The sequence below is a fragment of the Varanus komodoensis genome, unplaced genomic scaffold (genome assembly GCF_004798865.1).
Source record: "Varanus komodoensis strain SLA01 unplaced genomic scaffold, ASM479886v1 scaffold88, whole genome shotgun sequence".
NCBI classification, from domain to species: Eukaryota; Metazoa; Chordata; class Lepidosauria; order Squamata; family Varanidae; genus Varanus; species Varanus komodoensis.
The window spans coordinates 988,827-1,008,315 of NW_025336576.1; the positions used below are offsets into that span (position 1 = coordinate 988,827).

Genomic DNA, 19,489 nt, shown 5'->3' on the forward strand with positions numbered 1-19,489 from the left:
ACTCCTGCAACTTTGTTCCGCGCTTACAGCATTCTGCTACCCAACCCAGGTGTGTTCCAAGAGCCGCCAACCAGCAAGCGGCCAGGGCCAGGCCGTGACAGATGCGCGTCCTGCGAGGAGGAGGAAGAGGAGCGCCCAACCGCAAAACAGAAATGCTGGCGGCAACTGTGAGCACGGACACACCAGCGCCAAGCAGACCAGCCTGCCGCCCCAACAGGGCAAGGCCCCCTCTGGGAAGCTGCTTGTCAGCACTTCCACACGGTCAGGATCCGCTCTCAGAGAAGCTCTGCCTCTGCGGCTAACGGCGCCGAAGCTCTCTTTTGAAGCAGGATGCCCATGGGCCACTGCAACCTGCCCCCACCGCACCACCACCACTGGCCAAGTCCGTCCCTGCCTCTCCCACACCAAGCAGGGTCAGGCCACTAACATGGATGTCACACACACCCCAACACAGACTTACTCATCTCGGCCGCAGTCGCTTTTCCTGGGTGAACTCCCAGGCCCATGCCCCTGGGAAAGGCAACTGCCAACCTCAGAAGCACGGAGGCAAACAGCAATTAAAAGACTGGTGAGCTACCGGGTGTGTCCTTAACAAGCCGATGTGCAGGCAGTGGCCAAACCTGCACACACACCCAGTTGTTTCCAAAGGGGCCAGGTCAAGGGAGGGGGGAAAGGCCCACCTGGAGAACAGGTGTCTTAACATCCTTACAATCAAACCGACACGAAGCACTCTGCACTGGTTCAAAATGCTGCAGGAGTTCCCAACTGGGCTCGCCAGCCAGCCAGATCACACATCTCCACAGCTGCACGGGCTGCTAATCTCATTCCAGGCTTATTTCAAGGTGTTGGTGATTACCTCTAAAGTCCCAAGCCAGATATTTAAAAGATCCCCCACTGACCTGCTCAGTTGCTGTGCTTCTCAGAAAATACTGTCAAGAAAAGTGCCAGGTGATGGAGAAGGGCTAATGTCCCCATCTTCAAACGGGGAAAGGAAAAAAAGAACCTGAGAACTGCAGGTCAGTCAGTCCGACATCAATCCCTAGGAAAATTCTGGGGCAGATTGTAAAGCAGTCGGCAAGCACCTTGAAAACAGCGCAGTGGTTCCTAGAAGCCAGCATGGATTTCTCGAGAACAAGTCCTGCCAGAGTAATTGGACTTCATTTTTTGATTGGGTAACCTCCCTGGTAGACTGTGGGAACGCTGAGGACACAATCTAGATTGACTTCAGCAAAGCTTTTGACAAAGTGCCCAATGATCTCCCAATTAGCAAACCAGCTAAAGGAGGGGCTAGAGGGGAAAACTCTCTGGTGGATGCACAGTTGGCTACCGAATCAGACGCAAAGAGTGCTCAACAATGGCACCTTCTCGAACTGGGGAGCAGTAACGAGCAAGTCACTACAGGGTTCAATCCTGGGCCCAGTAGTAAATTGTAATCCTACTGACAATTATTTGGTTTAGGTTTTACTGTACTAGCTAGCTGCCCTTGGCATCTTCTGGTAGAAAGACTGAGTCATGATGGGCACGATCCCATGCTATTTGGAGGGGAAAAATCCCCTTTCCCTGGCCAAACATGCCTAGGACTGCACCTTCAATAAATGATACAGAAACAAGTGAGGGGGAATATCAGGTCCTCCCACCTGCATCTCAGAAGAGCTTGGAAAGGCCCTTGCCTGAGCCGAGAGACACTTCTTCCAGTCAGGCTACCAAAGCAGGTACTTGGCTAGCTGGACCAGCGGACTGTCTCTGTTCAGCAGCTCTCCACTTCAAGGCCCCGGCACTGCCTGGCTTTTTCTTTCGCTCAGGCAGAAGGAAATACCTGGGCAGCATCTTTCATTTTACTTTTTGCATGGATGTGCCAAAGAGTTGCTACCAAGATTTTCCTCTGGCCATCTTGAAGGAACCAGCTTTCTCGACCCACTGCAGTGCGAGTTCAGACCTGGTTTTGGTACCCAGCTGGAGTCGCTTGCCAGATGGATTGTCTCTATCAGGACAGGGGAAACGCAACCCTATTACATGGGCTTAATCTCTCACTGGCTTTTGATGCCATTACCCGGATCATACTGGAGCATCTCTGAGAGCCAGCGGCAGGACACTGACCTACAGAGGCTCTGCTCGAATTCCTGAGGACAGCTGCATCCCGATGGGCTGGCAGTTACACCCCAGCCCCTCGGCACATGGGCCAGGGAGTGCCATGAGGCACCACCTTGCCCGAACGCTATTCAACCCCAATATGAAGCCACTGGGAAGTCCTGACGAGACCTGGAGCCTGGTGCCATCAGAATGCTCTGTTCTCTACAACATCTGAACGAGGACCAGCCAAGCAGTTTGCTGCAGGGAACAGCAAACTCGCAAGCAGCTGCTCTTGCGGGTGGGAGGCTCCCAGGCCTGGGAAGGAGGTAGGCTGGCTCTTCCGGACGAGGCTGCAGCCCCCCGAGAAGGCGGGATGTCATCTGGGGGCTCACAGAATGACTGATGTCTCTGGAGACAGAGGCAGCGGCTGTGAGCAAGGGGAGGCTGAGAGGCTTTGTCCAAACTGATGTTTCCTGGAGCCGGGCCCTGAGCCACCAGCTCAAGCAAACTGCACGCCGGAGCAGCCCGTTTCCATCCACGTGGGAATCGGGGCCGGTGCCTGGGTTCCTCGCTCCCCGCCCCCAGTACCCCCCCTTTCTTTCGTCTGAGTCACATGGCAGCAAATCTGATGGCAAAGGCAGTCTTTTTACACTCATCTTGAAGCTGCTCGGAGAGCTCTCCTGGCTGAAAAGCAGAGTATAAATGTTTTCAACAATAAGTAGAAGACGACTCTCGGCTGGCCTACATTCGCAATGGACCGGGGCTGCAGCTGCAGAGCAGGGAGGCGTGGCGGGGGAGGGGCTGCAGGTGAGGCGTCCGGCAGCGTCAGGTAGGAGGCCTTTGTCCCCACCTGCCCCTTGCCGCGCTCGCTCCCCAAATGCGCTCCTTTTGCTTTGCTATTTCTATGCGCACAGAGAGCATCCAGAAATGACACACATTCTCCCTCCCGAGTAGTCTGAAATGATAGTGCCCTTTCTATCACTTCATTCGTTACAGAGACATAAGAGGAGCTCCGTAGTTAATCCTAAATAATTCATGTCTGCATGCAATCCACCAGTATGAAGCCTAAACATTTGGAGATTTGGCTAAACTGCCTGAATCTGGGCAGGTTTTCTTGGGTGAAGTTGGCTTATTTTCCTTTCTGTACTTCCCAACAGCTCAATCTCTCTAGGCAGGTCACATATTCCCCATCTTGTATTGCTGCATTTGGCTTATTCTTCCTCGGTGGAGGACGTGGCACTTGTCCTTACTGAATTTCATTCTTTTGCTTTCAGCCCAGTTTTCAATGCTGTTGCCAGGCAAACCTCTCTGGGGAGCGTATATCAAATTTGGGGTGCCACCACAGAGAAGGCCCTCCTCTGGGTACTCTCCCTCCTAATCTCCTTCAAGGAGGGCTCCCAGAGCAGGACCACCACCTCAGATCTCAAGGGGCAGAAGGGCGCATAGGGAAGAAGGCGCTCCTTCTGGTCACAGCAGTTCATTCCCCCCTCCCCGCCAGAAAAATCTACAGCTAAAACAATTTCGGTACAAGACCTATCAGACACACATGCCCCAGCTAATCCCGGAATCATAGAATAGTAGAGGGCCACCAGGACCAACCCCTGCTCACTGCAGGGCTCCAGGTTTATTGATTTATTTAAAATATTTATATGCCACCTATTCCACCAACGGCATCCCTAGGTGGCTCACATTACTAAAGCAGCACATCCTAAAACTCATGATATAAAAACTCAACAATAGAACTTTGAAACAGTAAAACCAACTGAGTTATAAATTAATGCAAATAAACCAACGGGCCATAGTGGCACCCATGGGAGGAATCAAGTATTAAAATATTTTTTAGAGATAAGTCTTCACTTGGTGCAGAAAAGGATACAAAGGATACAAAGGCAGCAGAAGAAGAATCTGTTTAGGAAGAGCATTCCAGATACGGGAGCAGCAGCAAAGACCCTCTTCCCGTTAGCCACCCCTCTTACCTCCCTGAGGGATGCATGGCTCCCACAAATCCAAGCATTCTCCCAGATGGCTGTCCAGCGGCCTCTCGCACACAGGGGATCAAGAGTATGGGCCAGGGGCTTCACTGTCCTACTGCACTGACAGTCAGGAAATTCTTTCGGATGTTCAGCCAGAACCTGGCTTCCTGGAACCTGGAACCTGGGCCTTGTTCTTCACGCCCTGCGCTCTGGGTTGATCAAGCAGAGATCATCAAACTCCAGTGGGTTCAAAAGGATGCAGCTAATCAGGACCAAGTGTCTAGAACATGCAACTCCCAGGCCAGAAGAGTTAGGCTGTCTCTCTGTCTGTTCCCAGGCAGAACCCCAAGCGCTGGCTGTTGGGAGTTATATAAGTAAGACCTATAGAGCCAGAAACAGTTTAGAACCAGCCGACCAGAAGGGCCCCTTCTCTCACAGGAAGCAGCCCTGTGCGAGGTCTTTCTTCTCTGCTCCCTCAGTGTCTGACAGGTGTTTGGTGGGAAGCCAAGAAGGATCTGCCCCACATTCGCAATGCCCCACAAGAGGGGCCAGTCTTGCCTTCCCCATCAGCAGCAATACGGATGGAATGGAAATTCTGAAACAAATTTGGTGTTCAATCTAAACTCCATCACAACCACATGAGAATCTTCCTTCAATACTGTCTTTTCTAGAAGCATGCTGAACAAAGAAGCTTTGTTCCATGAAAATAACAGCTTTCAAACCTAAGCTGCTCAGAAGTAATCAGGTAACCAAGCAAGTCAAGCGAAAAGACAGTGGGGAAAAATAGCCGAAAAGGCACGTCATTAGAAGAAAGAACTTTTAAAGCATTTGTTGGTAAGCTAATTCTCACCATCGCAGGAGACGAAAGCTAATGCTTTTACTTCCCAAGGAAAAAGACATGATCGCAGCGTTTGCCACTGGAGAGAAGAGCTTCTTCTCCCTCTTTCATTGCCCGCCATGAGTAGCATGGCCTTCCCCAACCTGTCGCCCTCCAGATGCAACACACAACTCCCAGCAGTAGTGTCCACTGGTCATGTGCACAAGGGCTTCTGCGAGTCGGCACTTCGCCTTCTGCTCACCCCCAGGGGGCGCCTTCCCCAGCTTGGTCTCTCCAGATGTATTGGAGAGCAGCTCCCATCACCTCCCGGCAGCCTAGGGCAGCAGTCCATGTTGGGTGGGGACAGCAGGAGGTGCAGCCCAACACACCTGGGGAGCGCCAGTTGGGGGAAGGCCATCCGAGTGCCATTCAAGCCGCCTCCCTCTTTCATGGACAAGACCATCTTCTGCACCAACGAGGCAACCCATCTTGAGCACATAAACACACCCACACAATCGCAGCAGCCTCGTCGTGCAGCAGCAGAACGAGGTGATTCAGACAGGGGTCAGAGCAGGTGCTGGCCTTTGGGCCTGGCACATCGCAGGGGGCTTCCTCCGCAGTTCTTGCCATCTGTCCCCGTGTGACGCAGGCTTCAAAGAGAGTCCAACACAGGCCAGGCGAAGGCACGGAGGACACACTGCAAACATTCTGCTGCTGAAACAAGGCTGGAAAGCAGTTGCAATGGGAGGCAGCCCAAACAACCGCGGAGAAGAGCAGAATACCGGTGAGGCAACCAAAGCCTTCCCTGACCAGGGGCAGAGGTGCCCTTCCCACAGCACCTGCTTGCCCGGGGGGCTTCCGTGACACGCAGAGGCCAGCATCAGCAGGCAGGCAATCGCAAGACACACCCGGCGGGCTGGCCAGCCACCTGCCCTTGGCCTCGGACTTCCAGGCGATGCCGCAACGTGGCGGGACAACTCCACAGAAAGGCAAATGCAGCATGTGGCAGCCAACTGCTTCCCCCAGCGGAAACCAGAACTGGCATCACTGGACACTAGTGGGTGTCCCTGAGCTTAATGATTCAATGGAAACAAAGTCTGTGACACAGAGCCACCACGATGCTGCATCCACAGCCTTTCCAGATTCTGCAAGGCCAGAGAGGATGTGTCATCCTGCTTGAAAGCTTCCCAGGAACATGGGAAGTGCCAGTTGGAGACCAAGACTGCTGCTTCCAGGTCTTGGTGCAGGTGTCCCTTGGGGTGGCCAAGTCTAGTGAGGGGCCTACCTCAGAGCTTGCCTCCTCCCACCACAGGACGGGTTGGGGGCCGGCAGAATCAGCCCCCAGGCAAGTCAGGCCTGGAAGAGCAGGCTGGTGCTTGGTTTTATGGTCCAAGCAGGAGGCTCTCGTGTTAGCCACTGCAACGGTCACTCTTGCACTCCTCAAATGAGGGTCTTAGGGGACCACCCCAGCACAGGTCCTGCAAGGCCCTGGTGTTGAGCACTCAGGCCCTGCTCCGGATTCACGTCTGACTGTGCTCCACTTGTAGGAAGCTCAGGAGCAGTGCCATCCAGAAACCCAACAGCAGCTCAAAAAGCTCTGTTAAAATGGGTTTAAAATTCAGAGTCAAATGGATGAAAGGGAAGGCACAGAGCACCCAGCTCAAAATCCTGAGCACGAGGAACCATCCGGAGTGTAAGTATTTCCAGATCTTGTAGGATGTTTTGATATGATGAGCTATTCCAAGACACGAGCAACAAGGGGCTGCCACTTGCTACACGTGCAGCCAGTGACACAGGAAGGAAATTTTCCTGGCACTTTTGTTTCTCCATGGGACAAGGTCTGCTCTGTGAGTTTCCTGGTAAGAACAGCTCCCTTTCCACTGCCGTGATGGTGCTGCAATCGTGGCTGCGGGTAGGGGAAGCATGCTCAGCCGGGCCTACCCAGGAGGAGTCCCCGCCAACAGCACCACCTTCCCACACCACCCTAACGCTCTGTGTCCAGGCTCCTGCTGAAGTTTAGCTAGGTGCAGCAGGTGAGGGTCACGGATGCAAGAGCAACTGGACAGCTTCTGCCGGGGACATGAGCAAGAGGATGGAGGGGGAAGACAGTGCCCAGGGGTCCTAGGCACCTGAGACCCCCAGGCCTTTAAGTGTCATCTGAACCTGCCCAGAGTCACAGAAACATTTCACTGCGCACAATATCACTGCCTCCTCACTCCCTGTGTTTTGTTTTTTTAAAAAGCAGCTCCATCTCTCTGCACTGGGCCACTTCAGACCTCGCAGTCTCTGTGCAAGGAAAAACGACAATTTGAATTAGCACATGAAGCATTCGGTACCCCGCCCTGTGGCTGGCTTGCCGGGCAGCCCTCCCCTTCCCAAAGCCCAAACCCAGCAGCAGTCCCCCACCCCCTGCTGCCAGGCAGCTGCTTGCCATGAAGCGAGGGACAGAGCGGTGTAACGCGCTCCAGAGCAAGCTGCGGTGGCCCGGAGGAGGGAAGTGCAGCGGCCAACGCAGAGGAAGCGAGCGGAAGGAAGCAGCAGGCAGACCCTCTAAGAGAGACCGTGGTGCTAAGGGGAGAAGCGGCACTCCAGGTGCTTGCGGGGATGGGAATAATACAAAGAGGAGGAGCTGCATGGGCCCTGTCCAGAGACTGGGAATGCCCCCCCCCCCCGCCCAATCTCTTTTGGCCTGCAGACACATTTGGGAATTTGAGGAAGCGCTGGGGGCACCAATAATGCATTCCTGTGGCACTCAGGCTGGCACACAGCATGTGTCCGGCTCTTGGGCTGGGTCTCGGCCAGGAGAATCTCTGGTGTCCTGTTCGGTGGGCCTCGACACCGCCTTCCCAAGGAATTGTCTAAATTGGCCAACTGTTGGTGGTGCAAAACAGCTCGTGCTCTTTTTAGGTGCACATTTTGACAGTGATGGCTTATTTTTGCAGGGCAGTTATCAGTCAGATAACTTCTGCACTGGAGCAGTCTTTGATACCCACCGACACATACTTCCCTCAGCATTTTTTACCAGCATCATAGAAATCAAGGGAAGGAAAAGCGCATCCTCGGTGCCATTTGGACCGCTAACAGGGTGATACTTAACACTGAAAGGATAAACATTCGTATCCTTTACTGCGGTGGCATGAGGACCTTCCCACACTTTTGATAAATGAACAGGTGGTGTGTAGATGCCAGCGTCAAATGGACACTGATCTGGGGATGCAGTCTGCTTCTGCTGAGGCCTTGTGCAAGTGCTGGGAAGCTGTATGTATGTTGTTAAAATCCATGTACAGGTATGAAAAAGCAGAAAAATAAGACTTTAGATGTGTGTTGTGCTCAATTCAGACAGACGCAAACCGGCCCCGTGGGCAATCGACTGCCCTTCCGGCCTTCCAAGCCAGTGCTGCGCAGGGAGAGGGCCCCGCTGGCACAGTGGGCTGGGAGCAGGCATGGGAAGCCACGATCGTTCCAGGCTGCCACTTAGATGACATGCAGAGGGCTTGTTTACATGCTTGACATGCTGAAATGACAACCCCTCCATACTTATCTGCCTCAAGGATCAAGAGGAAGCTGCAACCTGATGCCACGTGGACTCAGTGATGCCTTGGGCCTCGGCCGACATCTCCGCCTCATTGGCAGGAACCAGCCCACACGCCCAAAGACATGAGTCAGTCTGGCCTGCCTCGCTGGGGCCGTTTTGCCTGCCCTGCAATCTGAAAGTCCCTTTGAAGAACAAGAACCCAGGCACCCCAGGTCAGGGCTCACCTGGAGAGCTGGAGACATTTGTAAAATCTGCAGCCACACTGAGCGGAAGAGGCCCAGCTGCCCCCCCCGTTTTGGCAGCAAGAAGGCAAGGCAATTAGAAGGACAAGGCAGGCCTGTGGAAGGGCAAGGTCTTATTTATGTAAAATTTACGTTACTTATTTAAAAACTCTTCTAGACCGCCCCTTACTGTGGTCTATGGATGGTTTAACAATAAGACAAGACAAGACAAAACTCTGGCAGACAAAGGGCACGCGAGGGCACGACCAGGCACAGTCCGTGCCAAGGGCCCTCTGGAAGCAGGTCTCCACCAGTGCCGCTCGTCACAGGGGCTCGCCAAGCGCCAGGCAGACAGCCGGGCTGCTCTGCTCAGAGGCCGGAGCATGGGCCGCTGGAGCGTAGTCGCTTGGGCCACAGCTGCCTCTGCCAGCCTCCAAATGCTTCCCCCACCTCACGCCCCCCACTCCCACGCTGTCGGGGTCTGATGGAAGCTGACACCCCAAACGCGTGGAGCGAGGGAGGGAGGGAGGGAGGCAGGCTGGCTAAGCCCTATGGCCTCTGGCAGCCCCTCGGGGGCCACGTGATGCCCGATGGCCTTCCTAGGGAGCCCAGAACCACCCCAGGCAGGGCCTGCTCTCTGGGAGACGCAGAGCCGAAGCCCTCGCTCCGGCAGTGGGCTCCTCCTGCCTGCAGAGCTCCAAAGCCCCCTGGCTCGCCGGGGCTGCGCCCCTCACTAGGCCCGGACCCTTCCTAGGGCTGCTGGAATCCACCGCACGCGGGGAGCGAACCGGGGCAGCTGCAGCCCCTCCACAGCCCCCCACCTGGCAGACAGCAGCTGCTTGGCAGACAGCAGCTGGACTGGAACTGAGGAGCAAGCTTCTGCCTGGTGCGTGGAAGATGCCGAGGGCAGGCCGAGGGGCGGCGTGAGTCAAAGGACGGCTGCCCTTACTGGGCTCACCTGGCTGCTGGAGTGCATCCCATTCCCTCTCACCTGCCCACCAGTGCTCAGGCAGGGGAGCGGCAGCGCCGGGTGGGGAATAGATGCTGCCGGCTGGACATATCAACGTCCCGGAAGAGTGCATGGGACGGGCAGGAACCTCGCACCGGATCTCTTGCTCGTGAGAAAACACGCGCAGTGTTCGGAAATAACAGCTCCATAGTAGCTGATGCTCATTTGTGAAAGAAGCAAGGGAGGAAAGGGCATAAAAGGAGCCTGCTGGCTGTGGACTCCTTTCCATTTTCAGGCAGGACACTGACTGCAGAAAGCCAAGATCATCTGGGCAGAAGAGCAGCCCTGCTGCATTCTGACCCTGCGAGGCGGTTCGGGGCTAGTCAACGTTTGGCCAACAAGGCTGACTTCTGCAGTCTTTCGAACCCGGCCCTGCTTGGAGCCCCACTGCAAGGACCCCGTTGGGATGTCGCCAAGTGATTGGCACACCCAGCTTGGAATCCAGGACTCCTGCACAACGAGAAGCAGAAATTCAGCCCCAACAAGCTTTTGGAAGAGCAAGACCTCTCCTGGCTGCCTCGGAGCCTCAGCCGTGAGCCTAGAATAATCAGAATGTTTGATTTATTCTGTGCGGGCCAGGAGCAGCTCTGAAGCCTGGCCTCTTCTCCTGGAGCGAACATTAGATTACAGGTCAGAGGCTGACTGATGGCCACACACTTCCTTCCGTGGCCACAGTCTCTATTGCAACACACCTGAAAGGCTGTCAGGTACGGCGGCGCCAGAAGGATAACATGCCACATTTCACTTACTTGTTTGTTTCTGTGCTGCTTATTAGCCGGAGGTCTGCAGACCATTGACAATTCATTAGCACAAAACACCAAAATACCATCTTGGTCTTCCAAAACACAAAAATGCAAAAACCAATTAAAAACCTCTAAATACAACATATGCCAGGAGTGGGTAGTCTCCTCAAGCCCCATGTGCATATTCCAGGGCCTCAGCCCCCCCTCAAAGAAACCCCAGCAGGTGGCCCCTTTCAGGGTAACTTTCTAACTCCAGGAGAAAGTCTCTTCTGCTATAAAAGTGCCAACTCCTGAAATCTGCTGTCCTGGCTTGAATTTTATTTCATCACAAGGGGTTGTAATCGAGTGTAATAAGATGTTAGTCTATCAGCCACTGTAGGAAGTGCATTTTAATTTTTCCTGAGGTTATACAAACTGACAAAAAGTACATAATAATAGCTGATCCACTGACCAAAGTTAAATCAAGACATTATTCAGAAGTTCACACACAGTTCGCATCACCAGTTAAAAGTTACACGCAAGCAAATACGACTCCACTGAACATCTGATAGAAAAGAGAAGCCTCGCCAAGAGAGAGTTTTGCAGTCACGATGTCACCACCAATAAGGCGCTGTCCTGTGCCCCCTCAGGATGAGCGGATGGCCAGGCAAGGTGTAGCGCAAAGACTGGGCAGGTTCACAAGAGCAAGCGAGAGTCTGGGGGCTTTAAAGCCACCTGGGGCTCTGAGGATCAGCAATCAACAGGCAATCAGAGCATCCGCTCTCCTTTCCAGGCAGCGCACCCATATTGGATTAGGTTGCCTCCGTCACTTGGAAGCTTCCAAGGGAGTCATCTGCTAAAGCGCATTATGGCAGTCATGAAGCCGCTTGCCCTGCAGAAACTCGAGCTGCCACAGCAGGATTTCCCAAAAGGCACGCCTGGAGAAATAACTTAGTGAAATAATTGAAGGTGCCAGTAAATGCAGAAGGCACACTTCCACAGAGGCTGGCCAGTGACTCTCTGCATGAGTCACTGTTCTGGCCAAGCTGCCAGAATTCTGCCAGGTGACGGATTCTGCCAAGTGTGCCTGCACCAGGTGTGACTCTCTTTGTGTGCAGACTCAGCAGACCTTCCACTCCCAGAGGAAGCTCCCTCTCGCACGAGCCACTGCCCTGTCGGGGCCAACCTGCCTTAGTTGCCCGTGCAAGAGACAGAGAACACGGAGACACACGAACGCAGGAGGCAGGCTCTTCTGCAAAAGGTCTTGTGTCTTCCATGTTCCAGAAAGCTGGCCTGTTCAGGGGCAAGAACGAAGTCTGCCTTCTGCTTTAATTCAGACAAAGCAGTACTTGCAATATGGCAAGCACAACCCGTGAAATTGGCAGCTTGACCTCAACCAGGCCGACTCCCGCGATCAGCAACCACTGACAGCTTTTCACTGTACGGAGACACGCAGAAGAGGCGTTGGGGACTGTGGTTAGTGCGAGTCAAGGGCCAGAAGAAGCAGACGCACGAGAAAGCGGAATGAGAACGGTGCATCTGGAAACAAGTTTTGCAGCATGTCATTTTCTAAACCATTTTCACTTTAGGCAGGCTAACCTGGCTGGCACCTTGGGCAGCTGATGCCAGCAAGCTGGAGAACAGAACCAGGGGTGCCATTCAGCTTGTCCGGGGAGGAGGGGGGGGGACACAACTAGCCTGCTGCCTGCATGTGCCCTGCAGGAACACCCTGTTGCCAGGGTAGAAGCACAACTCAACTCAGTCACCTGTCCAGGTAACTTCGTATGTGGCACAAGATGGGAAGACCCCCAGGCTTAGCCCCACGCAACAAAATGGCCCAGCATTCCACGCTCTCCAGGCGCCTTCTCACTTTCCCCATTACCTTTCACTGCAGCTCAAGCCAAGAAGGAGCCCCAAAACACGACTCAGCTTTAGCCTAAGCGTGAAGCAAGGGCTGATGAAAAGCTATCGAACAAGCTCTCATTTCCATCAGGGATCCACACCTTGGCAGGGAGCAGGAGGGGTGGCGGGGAAATTTTTGAACTGGAAAAATGTTTCATTGACTTATAGCTCAAAAAAAATTCTAATTTAGCATGTTTGGCTTATATTCAGGAAGCTAAAACTATGTCATGTTAATTTTACATGCTGCATAAATACAACAATTATTTGTAATAGCCAAAAGGAGCTGAAATGAAATATTTATTAGGGAAAAAATATTTTTTTCTGAAATGCTTGTAAATATGACAACTCAAGGGTCTGGTTCATGCCATAACTATCCAGAGTTTGTTCCAGCCCTGGGTAGTGGCGAACAAGCGCAGGCAAGTGAGCATGCTGGTTCTTGATCACTCCCATTGAGATCTGTCCATGATAAAGAACCCAGGAAGTCTGAACCCAGAATTGTTGGTTGCTGGAGAAGGAACAACCCAGATGCATAACCCACAATTTCCTCTTCATCTTAAGTCTTCTGGGATGGATTGACTTTGCCCAACTCCAGTGGGAGCAATCAGGGTACCTGTTCACACCCCCTTCATTCACAAGAACCCAAGCTATTTATTTATTTATTGTTTTCCTATTTATATCCTGCCTTTTTCCGACAAAGGGCTCAAGGCAGCTTACATCCTCCCCCTCCTCCACCTTATCCCCACAACAACAACCCTGTGAGGTAGGTTGGGCTGAGGGTCTGTGACTGGCCCAAAGTCACCCAGTCGGCTCCACGGCTGAGCGGGGACGAGAACCCAAGCTAGTTGAGAAAAAATATGAAGATACTAAGAACTGTTCTGTTTAGCATGCCCAAAGACCTGCACGTGTAATTTTGTGCTACATGGGTCAAAAAAAAGAGGCCCAGTTCCCACTCGGCCATGAGGCTCACCGGGTGACTTTGGCCAGTCATCAGCAGGGCTGTTGTGAAGATAAACAAAAAGGAAGCAGACCCTTGTGCCCCGTGGAGGAGAGGGGCACAGAAGCGCAACAAATACAGATAAACAGAAGCTGATCATGCGTGGGCAAGAGAAACATATTGCACCAAGTTTCCCTTCCTGGTTGCCTATAATGAATTAAGAATTGGTTTTAGGCAGCCAGCCAAGTGATTATTTAACAGCCTGAAGGTCAGGGCTGATGGGAGGTGGTTAGCTGCAGTGAGCGATTCCCTCGGTGAGCTTTAGCATCCACTAAACCTTTTCTCTCTCAAACTCACAAAGCTGCCCTATGTGAAATAACTCGGCCTATCGCAACTGGGATGGATTTGACGGCCAGGAGTCCTCCAAGTTCTTTTCCAGCCCACAACATGAGATCCTTAAGCTGGTGACACAGTGAACCGAGCCGGGGAGCTTCTGCTGGGGAAGCAGGCTCCCCGCCTCGGACCCAGCAAGTCTGACCAGGGAGGGAAGCATGGCTTAAGCCTGCCTACACTCAAGAGTAAATGCCGGCGAGGAACCTGGGCAGTTCACACATAACTGCGCCTTGCTCGTTGCCTCGCTGCTCCGTGACCGGGGCAGCTCTCCCGGCAGCGTGTCACGTGCAAGGGCTCCTTCATGCATGCAAGCCACCAGAAAAGGCAGGCTTGTACGGGGCCTATTCGCCGGATCCCCGGGGGAAAAATAAGCCCAAGGGCCAGTCATGCGCTGAGCAGACCGGCATTATTACCTAGCCAGCGTGGACTGCCACGCCACACCAGCCCCAGGAGGTGGCTTGCTGCCCTGAGCAACAAGCCACTCCAGGAGTCACTCAATCCCCCAGCATGCGTGGGCGCAGAATTAAGCCGCTACAGCTTAACTCCACGACCATGCAAAGCCATTAGGCCTGTTCACATGATCACAACAAACTACAGGCACAGGGTGATTTCAGAGCCACTCAGCCCTCGAAGAGCCACGTCCCTTGGTGCAGAGAACATGGCTGCGCGCGGCGTGCCTGGCATGCACTGGCAACCCTCCTGGCCCCCAGCACGCCTCTGGAACGCCGTGACAGCCACACCGAGGGGCCGGACTGCGTGAATGGCGTGCCCACAGGCCCGACCGGTGAGCGTGCGTCGGCACCCCGGTTCAGTCTCCCGCTCTGCCGGCAGCAGAAGCTCCAGGGGGTCCTCTCACGCCCAGTGCACATGAGCAGCAGCCACAGTAACCCCGCACCCCACTCCCAGGTGGCCAACAGGAACCCACCCGGTGATGCAGTGCCCCTGGGAGGAGTAAGATCCGACAGAGAGAGGGCTGCATGGCAGGGAGAAGGCTAGACTGGGCCTTTCTCCTCCTCCTCCTCCAGCCAGGGATTCCAGTCTTGCCTCCCAGACGGAGAACAGGTGCAGTGGGACCTCGCCTCACAAACTCAATCCGTCCCATGACTCCGGTCACGACCCAAACTGGGTGTGAGCCAAATCAAATTTCCCCATAAAGTTCAAAGTAAATAAGGATAATCAGTTCTGTAACCATTTTTTAATCACAAAAATTTGAAACAGGCGAAGACCTTTTTATTCAAGCGTCATTTTAATCGTTAATGTTATTTTTATTTTAAAGTTTTTTGGCCAGGGCAACTTATTTTATACAGTTATGTGTATTTTATATTGTTATTTATGTATTTTAATTTATTTGTAAGCCGCCCCGAGGCTTCGGCGAATGGGGCAGCCTAGAAATTTTCTAAATAAATAAAATAAATAATAAACAAAGTAACAAAGAACAACAAAGATCGCAGCCATCTCCCCGTGCCCGAGTCCTACCGCGATTGCCACCTGATGCAGAGTTCGTGACCCGAGGCAAATTTTTTCTGAAATTTCTGCTCGCTACCCAATTTGGTTGTGAACTGAGGTGTTTGTGAGCCGAGGTACCACTGCTATCTGCAGCCTGGTCCCGGTGCAGCCCCCTCTTCTCCAGGCGAAACACCTTTGGGACAGGATGCCCAGCAGACCTTCCCTATGAGCAGCTGACATTTAGGGCAGCCCCCTGCGTGAGCGCCGCCCCCCGGAGGAAGCGCCCCCTGCAGCTCGGGAGGCAAGCGCCCCCTGCAAACACGCGTGCCACTGCCCTGCCCCTGGCCTGGGATCACATCAACCATGCCGCCCCACTGTGCTGATCACGTACAGCCATGCGTGATTACTTTAATTAGATGGTTCTAAACTGCATTTTAAATGTGATTTTAATATTAGTAGGTAAACTGCTTAGGGCCATTTGAATGCTTAGCAGTACAGCAATATTACAAAAATGGAATGCATACACAGTTCTTTCCAGCGCTTCCCACAGGACCGGCTTTTAAAAGCACGCAAAAATCTGACTGCCAGGCACTCAGCACTGGGCGCAGCCTGGCGCTCGGCTGAAAGAGCCCTCCCGATTATGTCGGCACAGTCAGCCAAAGACGTCTTGCCCTTCATCTCTCGGAGGCGCCTTCAGACTTCAGGCCTTTTCCCTGGGACTCCAAGATTCAAATGTGCAAAACGTACCCTATAGATTAAGGATGTAAGAGTCCAGGAACTTGTTCTGAATGCCACAACCGTCCACCTTCCTCTGGGGATGCCTCTTCCTGGTTACTCCAAGCTTCCTCAATTTCAGCAGCACAATTTGCCCTGGAATGCAGCTAGCAGACCCAGGGCTCCCTTCTGTCCATTCCTCCTCTAGAACAATCCTCTACACGGGGTCTCAGCAGGGGTGGCGACAGTTGTGCAACATCCTCAAGACTGGCAGCGTCAGGAGAGCGGCTCTCACCCAGGAAGGCTTATGCCATGTAAGTGTGCTCATCTTTAGGACACCCTAAGACATGGGTCCTCAAACTATGGCCCATGGGCCGGATCCGGCCCGCCTCAGAGGCTTTGGACCCGCCGCGCCCTCCCCGCTCCCTCACCAGCCCGCGCCCACCACCGGCCCCTTTCAACTGGCTCCCTGTTGAAAAAGGACCCTGCCCTAAGACTTCATTATCTTGCAGAGCAGCTTCCCTATGGGCTTGGAAGAAGAACAGTTAAGCCTTTACTCGGATGACGGTAGGCAAGGCAGTGGCGTGGAGTGCGAGTTGGGAAGTCCCCCGTTTAGATCTCACCCCAGCCTCATTCTCAGGTAGTGGACTTAGGAAACCTGCCTCCTGTACTCAACCCCGTCTGCAAGAGGAAAGAGCATGCATGATTTAAAAGGAGAACTGGCCTGCCTTAAGAGAGCATCAGCCATCGGGTGGGATAGAAATAAAATTAACAACGACAACGTACGCAAGACTCTTTGAACACATGAACTGCAATACTATGCAAGTGAAAAGTTTCCTTGTTTGCCCATTTTTAAAGAGTCAGACACTTGACACATGCTTTATTTTATCGCATGTGCTGATCCATGCAGAGGATACCCAAACCGAGGCTGCATCACTCCCTCAAGGCCACAGTGAGTGTTCACAGTGACTGTGAACTGACTCGTTCTATTTTAATGCCACCTCTCCTCCAACAAAGCTCAGGCTGGCACAGCCCTCCTCTCTACCCCCAGGTATCAAAACAAGCATCCTTTATTATGCTAAACGGGGCTGCTTCACCCTGCCATCCCAGAGACTATAGCCAAGACAAATCCCAGAAACCCCTGGGGTGGCCTGAGTTTCCAGACTTCATGCCTGCCCACCCACCCACCCACCCACTTCAGCAGTCCCCAAACAGCCCCGAACACACCAAGCATAATTTCCTTTCCTAGAATACTCATGCACCAGCTCTCATTCTCCACAACCCAACAGGCACCAGCCTGGAGATATAACCACAGAATTGGCTGCCTTTGCTTGCTGTTCTTACTGTGGAGACAGGGAAGGCTCCGGAAACCAGGCACAGACTGTGCCGTGGAAGGGAAGAGAAGCAAGGCAAAGATTCCTCAAGGAGGAATCCGCCAGTACAGGCAGCCTTCCCTGCCTGTGTCAACTGCCAGCAGAGGATCTGCCAGAAAGTTATTTAATCATCTTCAAAGGAGGGCTTACGCTTCCTGCGGTACACTTGCGTAGGAAGCGGGAGGATGGCAGGAGTGTATCTGTAGCTGAGTCCGAAGATCACTGCATAGAAGAGGCCTCAACAGAATCAGCAGGGCAGAGACTCGGCCCTAGTGAGCTGGACTGGTGTCTCGCTAGTTTTATTAGTTTTATTTTCCGAGACAGATGACGTGGGCTGGCACGGTGCCCACTTTCTCTGCACTCCATGCCATGCCTGCGGCAATTTACCACGACCAGCAACGCTTCGGCCAGCTTGGGTCAGAAGCGGACCGGACTTCAACATCCGGGAGCATCTTTTCTCACAGCCTCTCTGAGATGTACCCATCTCGGCAAACGCCTACGCACGCCACTTTTGGTGGGCCTGGCCAACCAAACTGCCTTTGGGCGGGGAGCTGCCCCTCCACCTGACACACACAAATCATTCCACCCAGCTCTGGCCACCAGCTCCCTCTCTCTGGACACCTGGGCCTTAAGAAATGCTTTGTAAACCCTGAGCTCTCCATTCCTGCTCCTGGCCCACCAACGGCCCCAAAAGCCTATGTAATCTTGAAGGTCAAGGGCTCAGGTTCCATGCATAGCTTCTTTTTAAGCAGGGAGGGGAGGGAGGGGAGAATGATAGGGTGTGCCCAAAAGCTAGGCCTATTTCTATTTTTAGCTTGAAATAGAAAGACAAAGGTTCTCAGCACTGCAAACTTAAGAGATCCTTTTGCAACCACTGAACTGCAAGCTCAGTCTCAGAGGCCCACAACTTGAGATGCCAATGCACATTGTACAAGTGTGTCTCTCATCCACCACACAAGAGGCACCATTAATGTGTGAGAAATTTACTCTTCTGTATTCCAATCACTCCCTCACTTAGAGTGCTCAAGCCCAGAGCAAGAAACAGGCAGGGAATGATGACCATTAATATCTGTATTAGTGCAATCTCACATGCTCTCTCACAGGGAGTTTTCCAACTTACATATTGCCAAACCACTGAACCTCAGCAGCTGGCAGTTGGTTGTACATAGGTCTCCTCTCCCATGTTCCTTGCCTCACTGTTCTTAAAAAGGAGACGATCTAAGCCATGTTTAAACTATGCAACGGTAGCCTCCTGGGCCGTCTATTCACGTTAGGTTTTAATATCACACACTAATGCATTTAATAAGCAGGGGGTCCTAGCTAAGCAACTTAGCTCCCCCGGAGGCAACAGGGCGGGCTTAGGGGAAGCCAGAACAGAGGAGGAGGGTCACGGCAAGACCAGGAGAGGAGGACTGGGGCGTCCCCTTACCTTCCGCCAGGACTTCATCGACAGTCACCTGGTGCCGCCCAATGTTGAAAACCCGGCCGATGTATCCGCTCCCGGGCCCGGTGCTGCCGCCGCCGCCTCCGAGCGTTCCCGAACCGGCACCAGAACCGCCCAGCTCTCGCCGAGAGTCGAAGAACTTCTTCATCGCTCCGCAGGCGGGCGCCCCGCGCTCCGGTTCGGCTAATCAAGCGGGTCGCTCCGCCCGACGCACGCGCGCATAGAGCCCGCCCGGGGGAAAGGCAGCGCTTCGCCCGGGGCGAGGGCAGGTTAACGCCGCGCAGAGGCGCTCCCCGCAGAGGTCAAGCGCTTCCCCTCGCGCTCCCTTCTCCGGGCTGGGGACGACTCGGGCCTGCGGAGGAAAAGGCAGAGAGAGCGTCAGCGAGGGCGCCTCGCCGCGCCGCTCCTGCGGCGGCCGCCGAGAGGAGCCACAGCCCGCTTGCCCCAGGCGCCGAGGGGCTGCGGGCCCGGGCCTACGGCAGGGCCCCAGGCACGTGCGGGGCAGGGCAGGGCAGGGCAGGGCAGGGCAGGGCGGAGCCCACGGCCCGGCCCGGCCCGGCCCGCCTGCCGGCCTACCTGGCCTGGCTGCTCTGCTGCCCCCGCCGCTTCTGCTGCGGGCGCCGCGCCGGCCCAGCGGCATCGCTACAAGGCGGCGGTGGAGGCGGCGGCGCCGGCCGGGCGCCGACGAGCTTCCAGGGGGGCCGGGGTCGAGGCGGGGGCGGGGGCCGGGGCCGGCCGGGGGGACAGCATGCCGCGGCCGCCAGCCCTGCCCGCTGCTGCTCCGCCGCCGCTCCGCTCGCAGCCGCGTCCGACCAGGAAATGGGCTGGCACAGGAAGTCCCGCTCCGGCCCAGCGGGGCAAGGGCGGGGCCTCTGTGGCCCCGCCCCTTAACCCTTTCCCACCCGCCGCGCGCGCCCCGAGACGCGAGCCACGCAC

At 54.3% G+C, this 19,489-nt stretch overlaps 1 protein-coding gene across 16 annotated transcripts in view; it reads right to left on the reverse strand.

The window, feature by feature from the left end:
• Positions 1-19,249, reverse strand: part of AAK1 (AP2 associated kinase 1) — an 81,646-nt gene extending 62,397 nt beyond the window's left edge. For all 16 annotated transcript variants that reach the window (XM_044417486.1, XM_044417484.1, XM_044417483.1 and 13 more), the window contains exons 1-2: positions 19,130-19,249; positions 18,539-18,905 (exon numbers count right to left, since the gene is read on the reverse strand). In XM_044417486.1, the coding sequence (XP_044273421.1) occupies positions 18,539-18,701 (163 nt within the window). In that variant the 5' untranslated portion in view covers positions 18,702-18,905; positions 19,130-19,249. The remainder of the gene's footprint in view (positions 1-18,538; positions 18,906-19,129) is intronic.
• Between the last annotated feature and the right edge of the window lie 240 nt (positions 19,250-19,489).